This window comes from Kogia breviceps, chromosome 11, assembly GCF_026419965.1.
Source record: "Kogia breviceps isolate mKogBre1 chromosome 11, mKogBre1 haplotype 1, whole genome shotgun sequence".
Lineage (NCBI taxonomy): Eukaryota > Metazoa > Chordata > Mammalia > Artiodactyla > Physeteridae > Kogia > Kogia breviceps.
In genome coordinates, this window is record NC_081320.1 from 82,178,237 (window position 1) to 82,198,974 (window position 20,738).

The 20,738-nt window shown below is 44.5% G+C and overlaps 2 protein-coding genes across 9 annotated transcripts in view; one reads left to right on the forward strand and one right to left on the reverse strand.

Moving 5' to 3' along the window:
- RBKS (ribokinase) overlaps positions 1-19,234 on the forward strand; it is a 90,638-nt gene extending 71,404 nt beyond the window's left edge. For 5 of the 7 annotated variants that reach the window (XM_059079507.2, XM_067007888.1, XM_067007887.1 and 2 more), the window contains one exon: positions 18,989-19,234. In XM_059079507.2, coding sequence (XP_058935490.1) covers positions 18,989-19,153 — 165 coding nt within the window. In that variant the 3' untranslated portion in view covers positions 19,154-19,234. Of the gene's footprint in view, positions 1-10,527; positions 12,109-18,988 lie in introns of all 7 variants that reach the window. The other 2 variants (XR_010835598.1, XR_010835597.1) reach the window with 2 other exon arrangements.
- The window catches only part of BABAM2 (BRISC and BRCA1 A complex member 2), a 512,794-nt gene extending 492,162 nt beyond the window's left edge, over positions 1-20,632 (reverse strand). The window contains exons 1-2 of one of the 2 annotated variants that reach the window (XM_067007880.1): positions 20,561-20,632; positions 567-777 (exon numbers count right to left, since the gene is read on the reverse strand). The gene's annotated coding sequence lies outside the window, so the exon portion shown is untranslated. The remainder of the gene's footprint in view (positions 1-566; positions 778-20,560) is intronic. The other variant, XM_067007881.1, reaches the window with a different exon arrangement.
- Positions 20,633-20,738: the final 106 nt, after the last annotated feature.

Genomic DNA, 20,738 nt, shown 5'->3' on the forward strand with positions numbered 1-20,738 from the left:
CACGAGCCATGACTACTGAGCCCGCATGCTACAACTACTGAAGCCCACGTGCCTAGAGCCTGTGCTCCATGGCAAGAGAAGGCACTGCAATGAGAAGCCCACACACTGCAATGAAGAGGAGCCCCCGCTTGCGGCAACTAGAGGAAGTCCACGCACAGCAACAAAGACCCAACACAGCCCAAAAAAAAAAAAAAACCTTAGCAAAAGTCAGGAGAGCAGGGCTTCCCTGGTGGCGCAGTGGTTGAGAGTCCGCCTGCTGATGCAGGGGACATGGGTTTGTGCCCCGGGCCGGGAAGATCCCACATGCCACAGAGCGGCTGGGCCCGTGAGCCATGGCCACTGAGCCTGCGTGTCCGGAGCCTGTGCTCCGCAAAGGGAGAGGCCACAACAGTGAGAGGCCCGTGTACAAAAAATTAAAATTAAAATTAAAAAAAAAAAAAAAGTCAGGAGAGCAAAATCTAGATTTAGAGTGTTCTGTGGGCCTAGAAGGCACCTAATTGAAGGGACAGGAAACAGTTCCTCTCCCAGTAAGAAGGGATGGTATGAGGTTGTGGGAGATTGCTTACCCATCTACAGCTTCCTACACCTAAGCTCCTCTTCTTCCCACTCCTTCAGTGTCCTGGACATCAGTGTGATGACATGGCAGTGAGCTGGTAGTCTACTCCTTGCCCTTCTTCCTAGGATGCTGCAATAGTGTCCTCAGGAGCAGAGCTGCCAGGACTGTACTGTAGGTCTCCTAAGTGGTTTCCATTGCATGAAGATGATTCTTGGGCAGGCCTAGAATTATATGGAGGTGAAAAAACGTTTGGAGCCAAAGTGTAGAGCCCCGTGAGTTAGAGCCTTGCCCGTTGCCCTCAGTGCCCATTGCTGCTGATAGAGGTGGACAAGGAAGTGAGAAAACAGCTGTGTGGGTCATTGCTGAACATCTGCCTGCCCTTTGCGTGGAAGTATGAGTATGTGTGTGTTAGGTTAGTGGTGTGTACTTTGTGTAATTTCAGTGTGGATAATGTGTGCTCCATGTGAATGATCTATGAGTGGCAAGAATGCCATGTGTTCGTGCATGCATATGTGGGTGAGTAAATGCACTACAGGGGGACAGAGTTTCAAGGGCTAACTAGTCACTCTCACCTTCCTCCTCGTACTTCCATTCCTTTAAAATCTACAGCAGGGTGCCATACGATGGGACAACCCCTGAAAAAGCTATGTGATTTGGGACCAGAAGTTAGGTGAATTACATCTTCCTGAAAGATTCTCTAAAAACGGGAAGTTTTATATCCTTTTCCATCCTTGGTCAAAACAAACCAAAATTGGGAGAAGAAAGATCATGGTTACATTTGCTAGATGACTTCCCTGTGACTGTCCTGTTCCCAGTTAGGAAAATCCTCTTTACTGAGACTTCAACTTTTAGGTTTAGCACGTGGGAATCTAATTAGAAACACATTTGAACAGAAGAATAGTAATATTTTGTAAGAATTTCTCTTGATCTTTGCCATTCTGCAGTTTTACTGCAGTGAATTCAGATCTGAATTTATTCTTATTTATACTGCTCATGACTCTTTGTTCCTCTTGAATCTCAGTATTTGTGTTTTTCATCAATTCTGAAAAATCCTCAACCATTCTCTCTTTTATTACTGCCTCTCCTCTATTTTCTCAATCCTCTCCTTCTGGAACCCCTATAAGGTATATCTTAGACCTTCTGTTTTCCATATCTTGCATTTTTTTAAATTACTAGAGGGGCTTCCCTGGTGGTATAATGGTTAAGAATCCACCTGCCAGTGCAGGAGACAAGGGTTTGAGCCCTGGTCTGGGAAGATCCCACATGCCGTGGAGCAACTAAGTCCATGCACCACAACTGCTGAGCCTGTGCTCTAGAGCCTGTGAGCCGCAACTACTGAGCCCATGAGCCGCAACTACTGAGTCCGCGTGCCGCAACTACTGAGCCCGCGTGCCGCAACTACTGATGGCCACACACCTAAGAGCCTGTGCTCTGCAACAAGAGAAGCCACCACAATGAGAAGCCTGCACACTGTAAAGCAATTATACTCCAATAAAGATGTTAAAAAAAAATGTTACATTGATCTGAGAGATTATGGCAGCCTGGACTAGGAACATGGCAACAGGGATGTGGAGAAGTGGCTTTAAGAATTCTTAAGAATTCAGAAGACACCCGACCACCCCCCATCAAAAAAAAAGAATTCAGAGGACATAATGGTAATCCATTTCCTTTTTTAAAAAATTGGAGGGGGAGCCTAAGTTAGATGCTTATTTCATAGTCAAAACAAATAGCTCATTCTATCAGTCTTCATGGTTTTCAGCATTTTTTTGAGCCCTGACTCACCTAAGAGCTAAGACCTACTCCCATTAGAAACAGTTCACATCATCAGTTATTCTCTGCAGGTGGAACAGGAAGATGCCTGTGCAATTTACAAAAGAGAAAATGGAATGAAATACCCTCATGATTCCTATGTGCCCTTCTATTGGGCATGCCGGGCTGCCTGCCACCGTTTGGGGGAAGCACTGATCTATGCAACAGAGAAACATCTGGAGCAGAAATTTATCCTTCATGTAAAGTAAATAACATTTGAAGGAAACTCTTTTGCAACATAGCACTAGTTCAGATATCTCGCCCTACCACCTGTACCCTAGACACTAGCTTACTCCCTGATAGAGACACAGCCTTCACGTAACTACACACTCTCCCCCTGATGAAGTGACAAATCAGCCAGTATGTGATGAATTTCGGTTGTGTAGACAAAAATACCAGGTATTCCAGCCAAGGCACACACAGTGTGCTGTGAATCATCCCCACCAGCTTTCAGCAGTTAGATTAGCAGAACAATTGCTCAGTTCCTTCCTTCATCTTCACAGTGTAGACCTGGCCCAAGACCCAAGAGTGAAGCAGCAACTGTAAGGAAGCAGAAGCATTATAAATAACCTAGAGAACCCTTTTATAACAGCAACTGCCTGCTGATTTTGTGGCCTAACAGCTCAAGCAAAAAAGGATATAAATATAATATTGTGCAATGACTGATCACTCAGAATGCTGTGCATCAGCAGAAGTGGGACCTGTGGTTGGTGCTGATATTATCAGACGCCTTTGCTGTCTAATAATCTGGTAGCTCTGTATCATTTAGCGTTCAGTTTTCACAGAGAACAATGATTTTATTTCAAGTACCTCTCACTGAAATAAAAAAGCAGCTGTTAGAAGATGAACATTTGGCAGAAAATGTTCTAGTGGAATCTTTCGTGAGATACTAAATCATATTGGATTAACTGTTTTCTGTCTAGAATAGTGGAGTCACAAAGCAAAAAGATCGCTGACCACAGAAGGCAAGGGCAGTCTTTAGAACCCAGTGAATCACTAACGGACATTTTAGTTTTAAGTGCCATTTATTCACCAATATATAAAGTTATTTATATACAAAGCTTCCATTAATAGCGCCCGAAGAATGGGCCTTTTTTATTCCAGTTTTAGCTCATACTCAGGATTCTACTTCTCTTTCATTAATAATGGAATTCTTTAAATTACAGAATAAATTAATACACCACAGACATTTGGGGCAGAATGGGGTTTTTAACCAGTCTTAAGTCTCCACAGGCCATTCTGTGTGGCTAGCCTGCTGAGCGCATGCGGGCCCTGTCCCTGAAGAGGCACCGAGGCAGCCCGCTGGGCTCCTGGGCTTCTGGCCCACCCACTCCCAGGCTGCTAGAGCAGGGATGAACCGCAGGCTGACAGCAGACCCTCACAGGTTCTTCAGGCTGGCCGGCCACTGTCAAACGAGGGCTCTGCTGGAGAGGAAGTGACATCCTGACATAGCTACTGGGCATAGCCGTTTTCTGCCAGAGAACATGACCGAGCTGCTTTCATGAGGCCGTATGGACTCAGGAACATTTTTCACATGAAATTATTATCACTAAAACATAAAATTCTCTTTTCTAAACTGTCAAGCAATGTATAGAGCAAAGACTTTCACTGTACTCCCAATTCCCACTCTTGGGATGGAGTTGGGTGATGGGTAAAGATTAAAAATGGAGGGTTTTCAGAAATGGCTGAGGATTGCTTATAGGATAAAACTAGCTCAAAACAGCTTCATCAGAATGTCCATTTCAATACTGGTGTGACTGGCCAACCCAGAACCCATCAAAAACCAGAAGCTGAGAATGGACTCTGAGACACTGAGTTGGGCCCCAGATGGAGCCAGCAAATGACCTGTCAGTATGGGCCACTGGCTGACTTAGACCAGGAATTTGTCACCAATAATGGAGCCAGACCAGTTCACGGTGCTAAGTTCTGAGGTAGAACACCTCAACCATGTACGTTCAGGTGGCAAGGCTGGGATAGGTGAAACGTGGCATCAGGCTGGCAACTTCTTTTGCCTTTGATTCAATTTTAGGTCAAATCAAGGTGATGCAGTTATTATGATCGCAGTACTCTTGCAAATTGTTATTAAATACTAGTAGGGTACCAATAAATTAAAAATCTAGCAGTTCTGGGATGAAGGTTGGTAGAGTTTTTCTTGTTCTTTAGTAGTTTAATTTTAATCAGTATGTTGAAAATTGGAAGACTAGAGTCATTTTTTAATACCCCTTAACAATCTTTGGGGGCAGTAATATGCTGCCTTGAACATATATCTCCCAACCTTACTTGGACTTTGCACTCGACTCCCCATTGATCCCTCTCTGTTTTCATCCATCTAAATGAAAGAAGGCTTTGGCCCCATAAACCTCATTCCAGGTGGAAATGCATAATTCAAGAGAAATACTGATGTCAAAGAAGAGAAGGCACACCAATTTGTGTCAGCAGTTGCTACAAATTAAAGGACTACACGGAGAGTTTAATGTAATGTCGAATTGAAAATAAAATTAGAACCAATATTTAGGCAGTTCTCCACCTCTTTTTTCCCCACTGTGACATGAAGGATTGACTCCCAGCTTAAGTACCTAATGTAGTTCATTTTTCTTTTCTGCTAGAATTTTTTTTCCCCATAAAATGTTGCATGTTTATCTTTGGCATCCAAAATTAGATCTCTTCACTTTTTCCATTCTAATCTCAACAGAAAAGTCAGGGTAGGAAGAGTCAAAATTTCCCCTCATCTTCCACACCCATCATGTTTGCAGCACAGAAAGGACCCCACTCTACCAGTCTGACTAGTCCAGCTGCTGTAAATAGCTATTAATCCTTCCTTAATATTGATTCTCTGTAATGTGTGGATGTCACCTACATGGTTTCTTTTGTTTTTCTAAAGCTGGGAAACAAAAGGTTGATAATGAACATCTCAGACATGTAAGGCTGCACAAGGTGTTCCTAAACACTCAGGAGAAGCGTTCTTGAGCACTGCATCCAAAGGGATTGGTCTGATCAACTGCCATTATATAGAACCTTTTTGGAGCTCTTTATTCAGATTTCCCCCAGAGCCAGTGTTGTTCTTGATTGTCACCCATTGTTTTGGCCACTGGTGGAATTTCCTAGTTTGATGCCCCCACCTTAATCACTAGATGGTTTTAAATGATTCACTCTTTCCAGAAATAAATTTCTTAGGATAGTGGTTCTCAAAGTGTGGCCAGGGACCAGTAACATCAAGATCACCTGGGGACTCTTTAGAAACACAAATCCTGGGCCCCACCCCAGATTTAATGGATCAGAAACTTTGGGGGTGGAGCCCAGCAATGTGCATTTAACAAGCCCTCCAGGCAATTCTGAGGTGCAATTAGTTTGAGAACCACTGACTTAGAAGATGAAATATTGCCTTCATTGAGGATATTCAAAGATGTGCTACTGATTTTTAAGACATTCCAAAGAACAAGTTTCCAAAAGTTTTTGAGCAAAGTTGGAGTACATGTATGGCCTCCCCGGCGGACCGCTTTAAGAGAGACTGGCCTTCCACGGAGACATCCCGGTCCTGCCACCTAGCCATTTGACCTTGAGCAAGTTCTTACACTTGGTTTCTCATCTGGAAAATGAAAGACCCACCCTTACCTACCTCACAGAATTGTAATGAGATTCAAAGTGAGTCACATCTACAAATGTGCTCTGTAAACCAGAAAGTACTGAAAAAAGTGAAAAGTGAAAGTCATGTCATTCTGCAGACGGGATTCTGGTAGTCTGAGCATTACGTCAGGGCAGAGAGTTGGAGAAAGGCCTGTATTTATCATTCCTTTGGCCAGATCCACCTTTTTGTCTATATAATGACCGATTCATCACCTTGATGGATGTGTGTTAAGATTCTGCCATTTCAGCCCTTAGCACCAATTTATTTGGTGCTAAGAGAGGAAAACCATTGCCTGACTGGTGGCTACAAGGGGCTAGGAAGATGCATTCATTTTCAGACATGCTACTTTCTAGGGAAGGCTTAGTGATGGTGAGTAAGGATGGACTGTGTGTGTGGGCACTGTACTCTCGTGCCCAGAACTTGTCACACACTAGCAGTGAGAGGGTCTGTACTGAAACCACCCATTTCAGCCCTGTGCAAGGGAGTCATGACCTTCAGCACGGAAGCGAGTGTTCATTGCCACATACTAGTCATAGCAGAGAGGCCCCAGAAGAAAATCCCTCGAGCAAACCGAATCTATAGAAACTGAGATTTTAAAACAGACCAGTTAATGTGTCTGTGCTTGAGAAGAATGTGGGTGGATTTTCCCTCAGAGGTTACGCTTTACAAACAACTTCACCATAGGAATTCTTAAAACACCAAGCTCCTGGTGCATTTGTAACTTAACTTTAAAGCTTTACAGACTGTTGAGTGAACATATCTGGGCAGGAAGGAAGCTAAATCTGTTGCCTTAGTGCTTATTGGGAATGCAGTTTTAGTAACACAGAAAACGGTTCCCACTAGGCCAACATCAACTTCACTTTTCACACAAAGTGGCAGCTAAAATCAAGAGATTCAATAAGAATCTAATTGGTTAATTATGATTAAATTATTGGTTAATTATGGGAAAATAAGCTGTTGGTTAATTATGGAATTAGAATAGGAAATGATTTTGCTCAAAATGTGTGCCTATTAAACAAATCTGTAGAGACATAAAGTAGATTAGTGGTTCCTAGGCCTGGGGGGAGTGGGGAGGCATGAGGAGTAACTGTTAATGGGTCCGAGGTTTCTTTTAGGGGGGGTGAAATTTCCTAAAATTAGACTGTGGTGATGGTTGCTCAACCCTGTGAATATACTAAAGAACACTGAACTGTATACTTTAAATGGGCAGATTATTTGGCACATGAATTACATCTCAAGCTGTTTTTTTAAAAAGTCAAATTGCTAATAAACTGTAGAGCCAAGGAAAACATTATGCCTGTTTAAAAGACAAATAAAAATCAATCAAAACTTTGCTACATGTGGTTTCGGATCGATATGAATTAGTGATCATTTGAAATATATTAAGGCCGGGCTTCCCTGGTGGCGCAGTGGTTGAGAATCCGCCTGCCGATGTAGGGGACACGGGTTCGTGCCCCGGTCCGGGAGGATCCCACATGCCGCGGAGCGGCTGGGCCCGTGAGCCATGGCCGCTGAGCCTGCGCGTCCGGAGCCTGTGCTCCGCAATGGGAGAGGCCACAACAGTGAGAGGCCCGCGTACCACAAAAAAAAAAAAAAAAAAAAAAAAAGAAATATATTAAGGCAGAAAATATTTGCTTTGTTTTAGTCAGAGTATTTTAAAAGCAGACTATGTCAGCCAAATAACTGAAATTTAAATGTAATAAATTAAGGTGGTTAATAGTTGAAGCCAAAGTCATGGACATTTATGACATAATGAGTAGTCTATGTTCCCTACAGATTTATTTAGAATAAAAATCAGCAGCGCTTACACAGTAATGATAAGAAAACTGGGTTCTCACTGTCCATCATGTCGCCCTAAACTGATCTGGTTAGGGAAGGCTGGAAGGTTGAAGTTGGAAAGGATATGATCTCATCCTTATGATGTGAATATGCACTGATAAGAGAAGATAGAAATATTCAGATTCAAGCTGTGAAATGGGGCTCTTGTATAAGCAGCATCCTATCTCGTGGTATGTTTATCAGACGGACTACCCAGTTTTGTCTGCCCAGGAGAGAACCTTTGCCCTTTCCTGCCTCGGCAAGATAGGCCAGGCCAGCTAGCTCTAATCTCCTGGTTAAAGTCCTGGCTCCAGGGCTTGGGGCTTGCCTACGGCTCACTGGTGGCCATGGAGACTGTAGATTGAAGTAAACAGGAAGGGAACTGGCTGGGAGATGTAGGAATTTCTGGCTCAGTGGAAAGAAAGCAGGGAGCTACCAACACCTGCCTAGGGAGCCTTGCAATTTGGTGGCTGCTGGTTAGGGCTTCTTAATGCACCAGAAGACCCTGACTGGGCCACTGGCAGTTCTTTGCGGCAAGAGGCCTTACTTTGGTGGTGTTTCTGACACACCGTTTTTTCATTAATCACCACCCACCCACCCACCTCAAGGAGACTTTTAAGAGATTTTTTTCCTAATTGTCCTCTTCTTCCATGAAATTTTCATACCACAGATATTCATTCATTGTGTGTGTGTGTGTGTGTGTGTGTGTGTGTGTGTATCTGGCTGTTTACAGACTGCAGTCCTCCCCTACACACAAGAATGATTTTCACCCCCGAGAATGCATCCCCTGGCAATGAAGGCTCTAGGCCGGGCCTTTCTCTTTCTGCTCACATTTGGAGTGAGCAGTGAGGTCAGTCACACGGAGCAGGTGGACAGGGTGGCCCAAGCCCATCACTAACCGTGAGAAGCCCTGACTTCAGGTTCCAGCGCGGCTAGAGGAGTGTCCCCTCAAGTCACATTGTCGCCACACCATCCGTTCAGCCTGCCTGCCATCCTCCGGGCTCCGCCACTACCTCCTCTCCTGGGCAGGAGCCCTCTGCCCAGTGGCTGGCTGACTGTGATGGAAAGCAGGGTCCTCCATCAGAGCAGCAGCACAGGTAGAGGTGCACAGCTTTCCCTGCCAGCAGGTCACTTCCTTCCCATGCTGTCCTCCAGCCCTCCCCAGCTCTAGGCCTCTCCCCAAACCCTCACTCCCTGTTCTCCCTCTGTTCCCTCACCCAAATGAAAGCGTGAGATTTATCACATTCCCCAGTCTTGCACTGACCTTTATACTCTTCACTTCACATTTCTTTAATACCCTGTTCACAAACTCTTTAAAGTTCTCAAAGTATCTCCCCTGCCCTCACAGAGAAATGGATTTCAGAGACCCCAGCACATAGAGATGGCCACTGCTAGAACTCTCTAGAACCTGGCTTCCTTGTAATTAAGAGCCACAGGACATACTTCTGCCGCCTCTGCCTTTCCAGACTATGAAGCATTCCTAATGCCCTCTTCTACTTGGAGCTGGGAACATGAAGCCAGGCACAGGATAAACCCCTGGCCCTGGGATCCGCAGGATCATGACCCTCTTTGTTCCTTAGAACCCTCTGACTTAGATCATGGGCTTTTATTTCCAAAAAAGTTAGCAAGTTAAGGGGCCTCTAAGATGGTACCATCGAGTCTCCCCCACCTTTGTTAAACACCTGCTCTGCTCCAGGCACTGTGCTAGGCCTTTTCACATATGAGGTAGGTTCCCATATTACAGATAGTCACAAGAGAGGTCACACAAGAGGCTGAGTTACTTGCCTAAGTGGTGAAATCAGGGCTTAAAGTCAGGCCCGTTTAACTCCACACCACTTACTGCATTGTCACAGGGGAGAAAACACGTTCCCACTTGAGAAAAACATTTTTCCCAGCTGTGTACAGAGAGGCTTCACTGTAGTTTACCATTCTCAAAAGATGACACAGTTAAAAGGGAAGAAGGTGGGATTTAATTCTAGGTGTCTGTTCCCTCCGTGCTTCTGCCCCAAGATCCATGTCTCCGGCCCGTCCATGATTAGCCCTTTAAGGACAAAGTATGACTTTTCCTCTCCCAGGACCCACCAGGTGTTCATGCCTCAACCTCCTGCAAACGGGAAAGAGGCAGAAGCCCCAGTCTTAGAACTTGGAAGCAGGAGCAAAGCAGAAACTGCCACCAGGTTAGCCTGAGGGCAAAAGCCACCTCAGCGGCCCTGCCTGCACGGGGGGGTGGCAGGTAGCGGGGAGCCTGGTGGGTTTACACTGATCGCTGTCCCTTTCCTGAACCCCTTGCAATATTCTTTTTTATAAAGAAGAAATAGCACATTGACTTGGGATTTAGTCATATTTCATTCATCCCATTTGCCTTTTCCCTGGCCCCGAAAACCACGAGCCTGGCTGAGGAATTCAGGTCCACAGTGTAGGCTTTGAACAGCTTTGTGTAGGGAGAGGTTTTGAAAAGAAAGGAAAGTGGTATCTACTTGTCAGATGGAATATGTTAACAAATCAGGGAGGAATGCAAGGACTTTAACTGTTAGGGTCCCTTGGCAGTTTGGGTGATGAATCATCCAGCGTGGGTAAGGATTCCTAACAACTGAAGCCTCACGATGACATCATTCTTGCAAAATCATCTGGGTTTCTGTTGTAGGCGCCTGACAAGTTCTTACCTTGGGGACTTTGACCACATGGCGTTTGTTTTTTTTTTTTTTTTTTTTCCCCGCAGCCACAATTAATACCAATCATGCCTTACAATTCACCCACTTTTCTATCAACTGGAATTTGGCAGACTAGGACTTTCACAAGTCTGTCTCATTATCCTCCCTCCTCCAGGGCATTCTTGGGACACCTGTGCTTCTCACCTAATCACTCAGCACCCTGCCTCCTGATAGCCCTCGATTCAGTCAGCCTGTATTTCAGCGGCGAGCCTGGCCTCGCACTGGTCTGAGGGTGTGGACGTGATGAAGGCCACAGAGGAGAGCAGGGGCATCTAGGAGGGCACCTAATCCAGACTCGTGGGATCAGGGAAAACACAGTGCTTTGATTATGGTGCCAGTCAGCAAATATATGAAGTTAATAACTGAGCTGAGTTTTAGGAGAGGAGTAGGAGTTAGTCTAAGGATGAGTTCAAGGGGAGATATCTCAATGAAGACCCGTGGTTACAGGCATGAGTAGGAAAAAGTAAGAGCTGAAACTGGGTAGGTGGGCAGGAGCCGCCTCACGTGCTGTGCTAAGGAGCTAAAATGTTACCCTAAGAAAGATGAGAAATGATCAAAGGGCTTTGGGCATGGAAGTAAGGTGGCCTGACTTACAGCAGTAAGGAGGATGGAGTGGAAGGGGCCAGACTGGAGACAGAGAGACTAGTTAGGAAGTTAACATGGTCCTTTAGAGGTGATGTGAGCATGAAGTAGGGCAATGGGGTAAGGATGAAATGAGAGGACAGATTAGCAAAATATTTAGAATTTAAACTCGGCAACTGGTGATTATCCAGAAGACCCCCCAGATTTTCAGGGTGGAGTTGCCACAAACTGAAAAGATAAGAAGAGGCCCATGTTCAGCCAGAGTTATGAGTTCGATTCGGGTATGTTGAGTTAGAACTGCCTGCAAGAGACCTGTGGCAGGTCGAGGTGACTCACGGTAGTTAAGATAAACGGATCCCAAGATAGAGGAGAGTGTGGGCTAAAGACAGTGACTTAGGACTCCTCATATTCAGAGCAGTCAGAACCATAACAGCACAGTATGTGACACACCCAGGAAATGAGGGGAAAGTGGGTGAAGGACAGAACCTGAGGCAATGCCAATACAGATGGTGGGGGAGAAGGAAGAGAGACCGTGGCAGAGACAAAGAAGGAGGGTCAGAGAGACACAGGGACCCGGGAGGTGCCTTACCGCTCTGTGCTTCTCTCCCCTCGAAACCTGTCCTGCTCCTCATAAGTCAGCTCTTTTACATCCTTACCTCCCCATACAGCTCTTATAGGTGAAAGCTGCCCCTGATCCAAAGCACATTCTTGCAGCTTCCAGCCATCCCTCCTCTACCCTGCTGAAGAGATTCCTGCATCTTCGTGGCTCATACAATTCAGTTATAAAGCCTCAAGCTCCTTTCCTGGTCATTCTCTCTTTATCTAAGCCTGGCATCTACATCACCATTTCTCTCCCCACACATCCCCCCAGTGCGACCATCATAGGACGACCTGAGTACCATGAGGATGAACCATCACCAAGACTCACAGTTCCAAGGTGCCCCCACCTCCAGGTACTCTTCACCTCCACTCCAGCCTCCTGTTCCCATGACGACTCCCAGGAAATGGTTAGTACCTGGCACGGCTTCAGTCCTGTGGGAATAAACCTCACATCCCACTCTAACCACAACCAGCTCTCTCACCTCTTCTCCTACACTTGTGTTCTCACTTTCCTTAGTTCCCTCCATTTTCTTCTGACCTGCTGACTCCCTCCTGACCTCTCTTCCTTCTTCACCCAGGGTTAGACTCTCTGGTTATTCATCTGATTCTTCTTCTTTTTTTTTTTAATAAATTCATTTATTTATTTTTTTATTTTTGGCTGTGTTGGGTCTTTGCTGCGCGCGGGCTTCCTCTAGTTGCTGCGAGCGGGGGCTACTCTTCGTTTTGCGGTGCACGGGCTCTAGGCACGTGGGCTCAGTAGTTGTGGCACGTGGGCTCAGTAGTTGTGGCATGTGGGCTCCATAGTTGTGGCTCGCGGGCTCTAGAGCGCAGGCTCAGTAGTTGTGGCACATGGGCTTAGTTGCTCCGCGGCATGTGGGATCTTCCCGGACCAGGGATCGAACCCGTGTCCCCTGCACTGGCAGGCAGATTCTTATCCACTGCGCCACCAGGGAAGCCCCATCTGGTAATTCTTTCCTGAAATCTTTACTCCCTTTGTATCTTCCCTCTTCCCCCACACCTGCCCAGGGCAACTCTGGTTCCCATTCTCTTCTCTGCTCCTGCCCCAAGCACACAGAGGGACACGGGATCCCATACAGAGGGACACCATTAAAGATTCACCGTCTTCACTCTCATCCCTGTAATTCTTCATCGCTATAGAAAACATAAGCCCTTCCCGTGGGGAAACAGGAAAAATTGAGCAGTAGCCAGAAGCCCAATCTTTCTCCCAAAATAGCTTCTCCACCTGCTCTATTGCTAGATTTCCACACAGATGTCCTTGGTACAATCTTGACTGCCATTTACCACCTTTAGTCTTACCTTGGGCAAGTTACTTAATAACCTCCTTAAATCCTAGTTTCCTCAGCTTTAAAATAAGGATCCCCAGGCTTGCTGCCAGCCCCCATGGCACTCTGTGCAAATTAGAAGGCGCCTCTCTGAATAGGCACAGCCTGGGGAGCTGAGCACGGCCTGCAGACCCACAGTCACCCCATCACTGGGGCACCCTCGTGCAGAGCCACCTTGTATGACCAGACACTGCAGGCCCAGCTACGCCCACCTCCACAGGGTTCTTAGGGAACAAAGGCGATAAGCGGCACAGTGCCCAGCAGAGAGGATGACTCTCAGCAGAACCTCAGCCAGAAGAGCCCTTGCGGACCACCTGGACTTGACTCAGCATGTAGGTATGTTCTGCTGGGGTGGCAGCTGCAGCCATCTTCAGGCGTTGCCTGCCAGCTCCAAGAGGTTTATCACTGTGCTTCCCTCTCTCCTCAGAGAGCAGAGCCCTGAGAGACTGGGACATGAGCTGCTAAGTTCAGTGAGAGAGCAGACCGGGGTCACGGTCAAGGGCTCAGGCAGGCAAGGGGCTGTGGGAGGGGGCAGGGAGTGCAGGCAGCTGGACAGACAGGATGGTCTGAAAGGGAGGAGAAGGGAAATGAGCAGCCAGCCTCCCCAGGGCCACACTGCCTCCCCACAACCCCACACCCCGGCTCTAGGTGCTGTCCTTCGGAGCACCCACCTCTCAGATTCTCCCCCTGGGGTCCTCTCACCAGCTGCTTTAAACCCACCAGGCTCCCCGCTACCTGCCACCGCCGTGTCATCCCTACGCCACCAGCCCTGCAGGGTGCCTCGCCCTCGCCCAGGCCCCCACCAGAGGGCTCGGGTATTCCATAGGGTGTGTTTTGCTCCTTCCACTTCACTGTTAATCCATCTGCCTCCTGGGTCCCACAGGCCAGAACCCCTCAGGACAGGACCCAGGAGTGTGCAGGCCCTCAGGAGAGCAGGAATTTCAGAATGCCACATCCATTCTCTAAGAGCGGCTCTTCCTTAAGAGGCAATTATTGTGAGAAGGCAATGAATAGTAGCCACGTGGGTATTTTTATTGAAGAAAGATGAATTATGCCATCACCCCTTTTGGCACAAAAATAATTTTCAGTAAAAGGTTAAATCCATCATGTTGTATCAATAAGAACTATTCCATTATTCCAAGAATGATTGATTGGAAAGTACTTTACTTACAGGAAAATCACAGTGATACAATACAGCTTCTACTTTTAAAGCACTTTCCATTAAAAAAAAAAGTTATAACCCGTGTATAAAAATAGTTATACTGAAGATGTGAATCAACAGCCGAGTAATTTATTGGCATTTGAAAGCCCTGTGGTATAAATAGATTCAACAATGAGACTATCAAGTAACTCTGGGCTGTGGCAACCTAACCTCCATTTTCACTGACACAAAAGAAAGTCACATGGAGTTCAGCAAGGGACATCTGGCCCCCTTGGAAGAGATCACTGGAAGAGAAAAACACGATGGAACCAGGGCCATGAGTCAGGCCAGCTCGAAACGCTGGGTGAGGCAGTGGAAGAGACACAGGGGACAGAGACATGGTCTCTGCCCTCACAGTTTTCAGGATGTACCAGACTGTAGGCCCACTCCCTTTCTTTCCCTTACACTCTCTGGTGAAAGTTAAGTAGTACTTTTCTACCTTTTCACTCTTAAATTTCAAAGAGCTTTTCCACTATTGGATGTAATATGACTTTTAAAATAGTATTCACCGGACTTCACATCTTTGAGCTGATGGCCCCAGGAGTCTCCCTACTTCCTTGTGTTTTGGGAATGAGGCGAGACTGCTGCCCTCTTTGTGAAGAAGAATATGGACCACCACCCCTACCCCCACCATCTCACTTCCGGTGAGAAGGTGGAGACTGGGGCGGCTGTTGGCCCATCAGCAGTCATTAATTGAGCACATACTACTTTTAAGGACTGTATAGCTCTGGGGAGTCATCAGATAGGAAAGAACTAGACAAGATTTCTGGCCTCTCAGAGGAGTTTAATACACGGGATTGCCTCAATCAAGGTTCTTGGTTGAAAACTCGACCAGCTGTGTTACTGACATGGGGCACTGGACACCATCACAACGCTGCCACTAACATCCCAGAATTCAGTTTTTCTGCAGTCACTGTCACAGCCAGAAAATGTTCCTCCCAGGCCCCTGGACTCTCAGGAGGGTGTCACTGCCTAGTCCTTAGTTGCAAAGGAAATTGCCTCAATGAGATGGGGTATTTCCAAATGCAGGAAAGAGGTTCTCCCAATTCAGTTCACCCTGACTTGTAGTAGATGTCCACTTAACTAAGAAAAAGAGGGAAATCATGCAGAGGCTGAAATTGGCCCATTTGCAAATGCACACAGTGACGGATCCTGATTTTTTTTTTTTAACTTCTTTGGTAAAATTTCCTTTGTTAAAAACTTCTCGGGACTTCCCTGGTGGTCCAGTGGTAAAGAATCCGCCTTACAATGCAGGGGACATGGGTTCAATCCCTGGTCAGGGAACTAAGATCCCACATGCCACGGGGCGACTAAGCCCGCACGACACAACTACCGAGCTCGCGCGCCTCAAGGAGAGAGCCTGCGTGCCGCAAACTACAGGGCCCACGCCCTCTGGAACCCGCACACCACAACCACAGAGCCCACGGGCCCTGGACCCGTGCACCACAGCTAGAGAAGAGAAAACCTGCACGCCACAACTAGAGAGAAGACTGCATGCCGCAACGAAGAGACCGCGTGCTGCAACTGAGACCCAACGCGGCCAAATAAATTAGCTAATTAAAAAAACAATTTGATACAAATCCTTCTTCATTTTTCTCTGTATTCTTAAAAAAAATACACACATACTCATAAACACAGGTGTTTTCTTTCCTCTCTCTTCCATTTCCCCCACCACCCCCGCAACCTCCTATAGATCATGATGCTGAAATCTTTTTTTGGCTTAACTAATGGACATTTCTCCAGGTATGTGCATGTATTGCTAACCTTTTCGTATTAATAGCTGCATATTTTTCCATAATACAAATGTACGAGATTATTCTCCTATTTGATAGAAAATCACATTATTTCCAGTGTTTTGCCTTTGGAAACAATACAGCAATAAGCATCTTTGAGCACATATCCCAATATTATAGGAGTTTTCACTTCCGTAGATTTCCAGAAGCAGGACTGCTAAATCAAAGGACACACACATTTTTTAACAAATACTGTATAACTCTTCCACATTCCTACCAACAATATATGAGACTATCATTGTCCTCTCCATCTTCATCTTGCTGCTCTTGCTATCAATCTTACTATTTTATCAATCTGATGGGTAAAAAATATTATTTTAATTTGCATTTTACTTAACAGCTGATAACTCAGTATCTTTTCATGTTTGTTTACTGGCCATTTACATTTCCTTTTCTGAAATTGCAGACCTATATACTTTGTCCATTTGTATCCTGCATTTGTCTTTTTCCCAGCAATTTCAAGGTGTTCTTTGAGTATCAGGAACATGTCATATGTATTACAAGAATTTTCACCAAATTTGTGCTTTTTAACTTGGATCTTTTTTTTTTTTTGCCGCACAGCGCGGCATGCGGGATATTGGTTCCCTGACCAGGGCCTATACACGCACCCACTGCAGCAGAAGCATGGAGTCTTAACCACTGGACCGCCAGGGAAGTCCATTTGGCTTTATTTACAGTGTCTTTGGACATATATTTTTTAATTTTTTAAAATTAAAATCTAATCTTTTTTTTCATTATGGCTTTTGGGTTTACTGACTGGCTCGTGGTTTCCCTGCCTGCAATTATTCAAATATTCATCTAAATTTTCATACTATGTTACTGTTTTATTTTTTACATTCAAGCCTTTAACCTACCTGGAATTTAATTTTGTGTATGATGTAAGGAGGAATCAAGACTTGAAATCTTAGAGTTTGCCATAACTCTTCATATGTTGTAGTATTTTCCATGTTTTCATAATACACCCTCCACCCAGCTCATAATTTCTCTGGTTTCAGACCTTTCTCTTGTCACATTGCTGTGTTGTAAACTGAGGGAGGGCATGTCTGTCTCTTTCTTTCTCCATTGTTTCCCTCAGGAAACACTTAATAAACAGTCGTAAGTCACCTAGCATAGAGCTTGACATATTTTAGGTACTCAGAAAACATTCATGGGAGGAAGGAAAGTGTTGAATTCACACCTGAGTTACTGTGACTCCCTGGCAAGTTGAATATGACTGCTTATCTGTGTAAACAAGGGGAAACGTCATTCTCCTTAAAGCCATTCACCGTCTCATGAGCTCACTCTGTTCCTTCCTCCTCCTATATCTTTGTTCTTTGAGGCTTTCCTTCTCTCTATAAATCTGTCTCATTTCCTAAGGATTCCCCTTAGGCAGGCTTTCTTCAACCATTCCTTAAAATTCAACAGTATTTATAAACTCTGCCATACTATTTAGCATTTAATCCACAATTGCTTTTATTCTTTTTCAAGTACCCATCACTGTGCTAGGCACACAGCTTAGTAAATACTTAAACTGCCACTGAAACAATCGTGCATACCAAGGTATAGCCTCAAGATTTGTTATGAAAGCTCTTGGGACTAAGGAGGCAACAAACTGGGAAAAACTGGAAAGTGACCCTGAAAGCTGTTAAATACCAGAATGATTTTTCAAGTGAAATTGTATCGTCATATTTATTTTAAATACATGTGTTGGATGAACACATGACTAGGTACTGCCCTACCTGAAGGCAGAGGTCAACAGACTTTGTTTGGCATTTTCTATTTCCATGGGTCCCTATATGGCCTTCACCAACTTGGGCCTTTGGAGATTCAGGGGAAATGGGACTAAGCCTTATGTGACCCTACATTTAGTTTGAAAATAACATCTGAATGGCTCTCACCACGTTCTGCATGAATTTTTAATGGAGAAACAGCTAATTCTAGGGCTAGGGCAGAGAATATACAAGATGAGCCTGGAGCATCTTATGATGTCAGAAAATAAGAAAGTGCTCAAAAAATAAAACGATGGAAGTATGTCAAAGGGACACAAGTACCAACTGAAAGAACTCCCAACTGCCAAAGCTGGAACAATTTGAGCAGCAAAATAAATAATGTAGTGGTGGATTATAGCCTAAGGAATAAAATAAATATCCCTGAGTTCATACTTATATAAATGAGCAGCTGAATAAATAAATGAGGGAGAAGAAACAAATCTCCCATAGAGAAGAATTCCAAATAATTTATGGAGATACTCCACCCTCAGGGAGGTAGAGCATAACTCCCCACCCCTTAAGTGTGGACTATACTCAGTGATTTGCTTCCAAAGAGCAAGTATAAAAAGAGAAGGTAACTTTACAATGGTGAAACCTGGCAAAGACTACCTCAGCCAGGTGCTCAAGATTAACATCATCAGTGATAAGTCATGTTGACAGTAGGTACCCTTGATGTGACATGATGAGAATGACACTTCACCTTTGTGGTCTTCCTCCCCAACACCGTAAACACAGCTTAATCATGAGAAAAACAGACAAATCCAAATTGAGGTACATTCTACAAAATACTCAACCAGTCCTCAAAACTATCAAGGTCATCAAAAACAAAGAATGTCTAAGGAACTGTCACAGCCTACAGCAGTCGAAGGAGATATGACAACTAAATGTAATCCAGGTATCCTGGATGAGATCTTGGAACAGAAAAAAACACATTAAGCAAAACTAGTGAAATCTGAATCAAGTATGTAATTCAGTTAATATGATAATGCTGTTATTTCGTTAGTGGTGACAAATGTACCATAATAATATAAGATGTTTACAGAACTAGATGTGGGGTATATGGAAATTCTCTACTATCCTTGTACCTTTTCTGTACATCTAAAACTATTTTAAAATAAAAAGTGTACTTAAATATTTTGAAAATACAGTTTGGGCGACAGATGGCTACATGCTTTTCTCTACAACTGTGCTTTTAATTACAGGGCGCTGGTGACAGTTTTGTGGGAGCGCTGGCCTTCTACCTGGCTTACTACCCTAATCTGTCCTTGGAAGAAATGCTCAAGAGATCCAATTTCATCGCAGCAGTCAGTGTCCAGGCTATAGGAACACAAGTCATCTTATCCATACAAAAAAGACCTGCCCCTTGATCTGTTTTGATTGCTATTAACTCCAAAATAAATATACCTGGAAATAAAGTGTACTTGGGGATGGCCACTCGTAACTAGCAACTTACTATGCCATCTTCTCCTTTCTTTGCAAATACTACATTCATTTACTAAGTCATCCTCAAGCCTTCATTTATTTCTTTATAATGATGATTTCTTTGCTTTTCATGCAAAAGTCAACTAGACAGAATTAAGGATTCCACAACGAAGACTTGTACAAACAATACCACTATTCAGGAACCAGCAAGCTCTACTGCCAACACATCATGATGTTATAATGTGCACCACAGAGCAGAGGTTGCATACAACGGTGTCTAGAGTCAGAGCAGAGAATGTTAAATAAGGGAAGGAGGCATATGAATTGGGCCACGCAAGCAGTTCCTAAGAGGGGCGGCTGACATTCAGCTTTGCCTTTAGTGTTGTCAAAGCTTCTGGTTTTGCAAGGGAAGCCAAAGTTTGGATGTGTATTGAAATCTTTCAACATTTAGGTATCAGCAACTGAGTTTTTTAAATTGTAAATACCACCTGTGGGCTGCTTTCAGCCCATGTGCTGAATACACAAGTCATTTGCTAAGCCAGATTCTAAGTTTTTTGAAAAAAAAGGTGATTCATGCATGTCACAGACCCTTTACACTGGGCTTAGGTAGGATCAGGTGAAGGATTTTTCTTGTAACCCAAGACCACAATGTAGAGTTTCAATCTAAAATCAGCCAAGATCTCACCCAGTATTGCTTTGAATTAGAGCTTTAACAAAAGATGCCAGAAAAATAGCTGATTGACTATAATGCCACAAGCCTCTAAGATTCAACAACTGTCTAATTTCATTTCCAGAGAGCTGCACTCACATCTCCTCAGGAGACAGACTGGGCCACAGGGAGGAACACCTGTTATTTTGGAACAACATTGGTTTCTTAATGCTTGTGGTCATGGTGAACACTTTATCGTTCTCCCCTATAAATGCAGTAGGATACATACCAGCAGAGCTCAAAATGTGAGCTGATCCTTACCTTCAACCAGAAATTTGACAAGTAAAGGAGAAAATGGGCAATTTTGAAAATCTGTAGTAAACAACAGCTTGAGTGGGAAAGTGTACAGATCTGGGTAGGGCAGGAGTCCTTATCTGCTAGGATTTCCAAGCTGATTAGCTGTGTGGTACCACTGCCCCAGAAGCCCTAACCATTAGCTTTATGGAAATACACGATAGTGCCTCTTATTTTAAAAAAATCTAGGAGTTAAAGCAGTCCAAAGCTGTCCTAAAAATCCTAGATACTACTTTGGAGACAAGAGTTTGAGAATATGGACCAATGGCATTTTTATAATTATATAAGCACAAACCAAAAATAGCAGTTCTCTTGGTTTCTTCTGTGTTACAGCTGGCTCCCTTCTTACCATTCCTGCTCACGGCTGCCATCTCTTATTGCATGGGAGTTCTTTCAAGATCACTCTGGACTGTGGCTCTGCCTTTTCTGTGAAGTACAAGAAAGAACAGACTGGAAACTCTTGCACAAATCTCACTATGGAAAATTTTCTTTTCTTATATGAAACAATGGTTATTTTTTAGAAATGT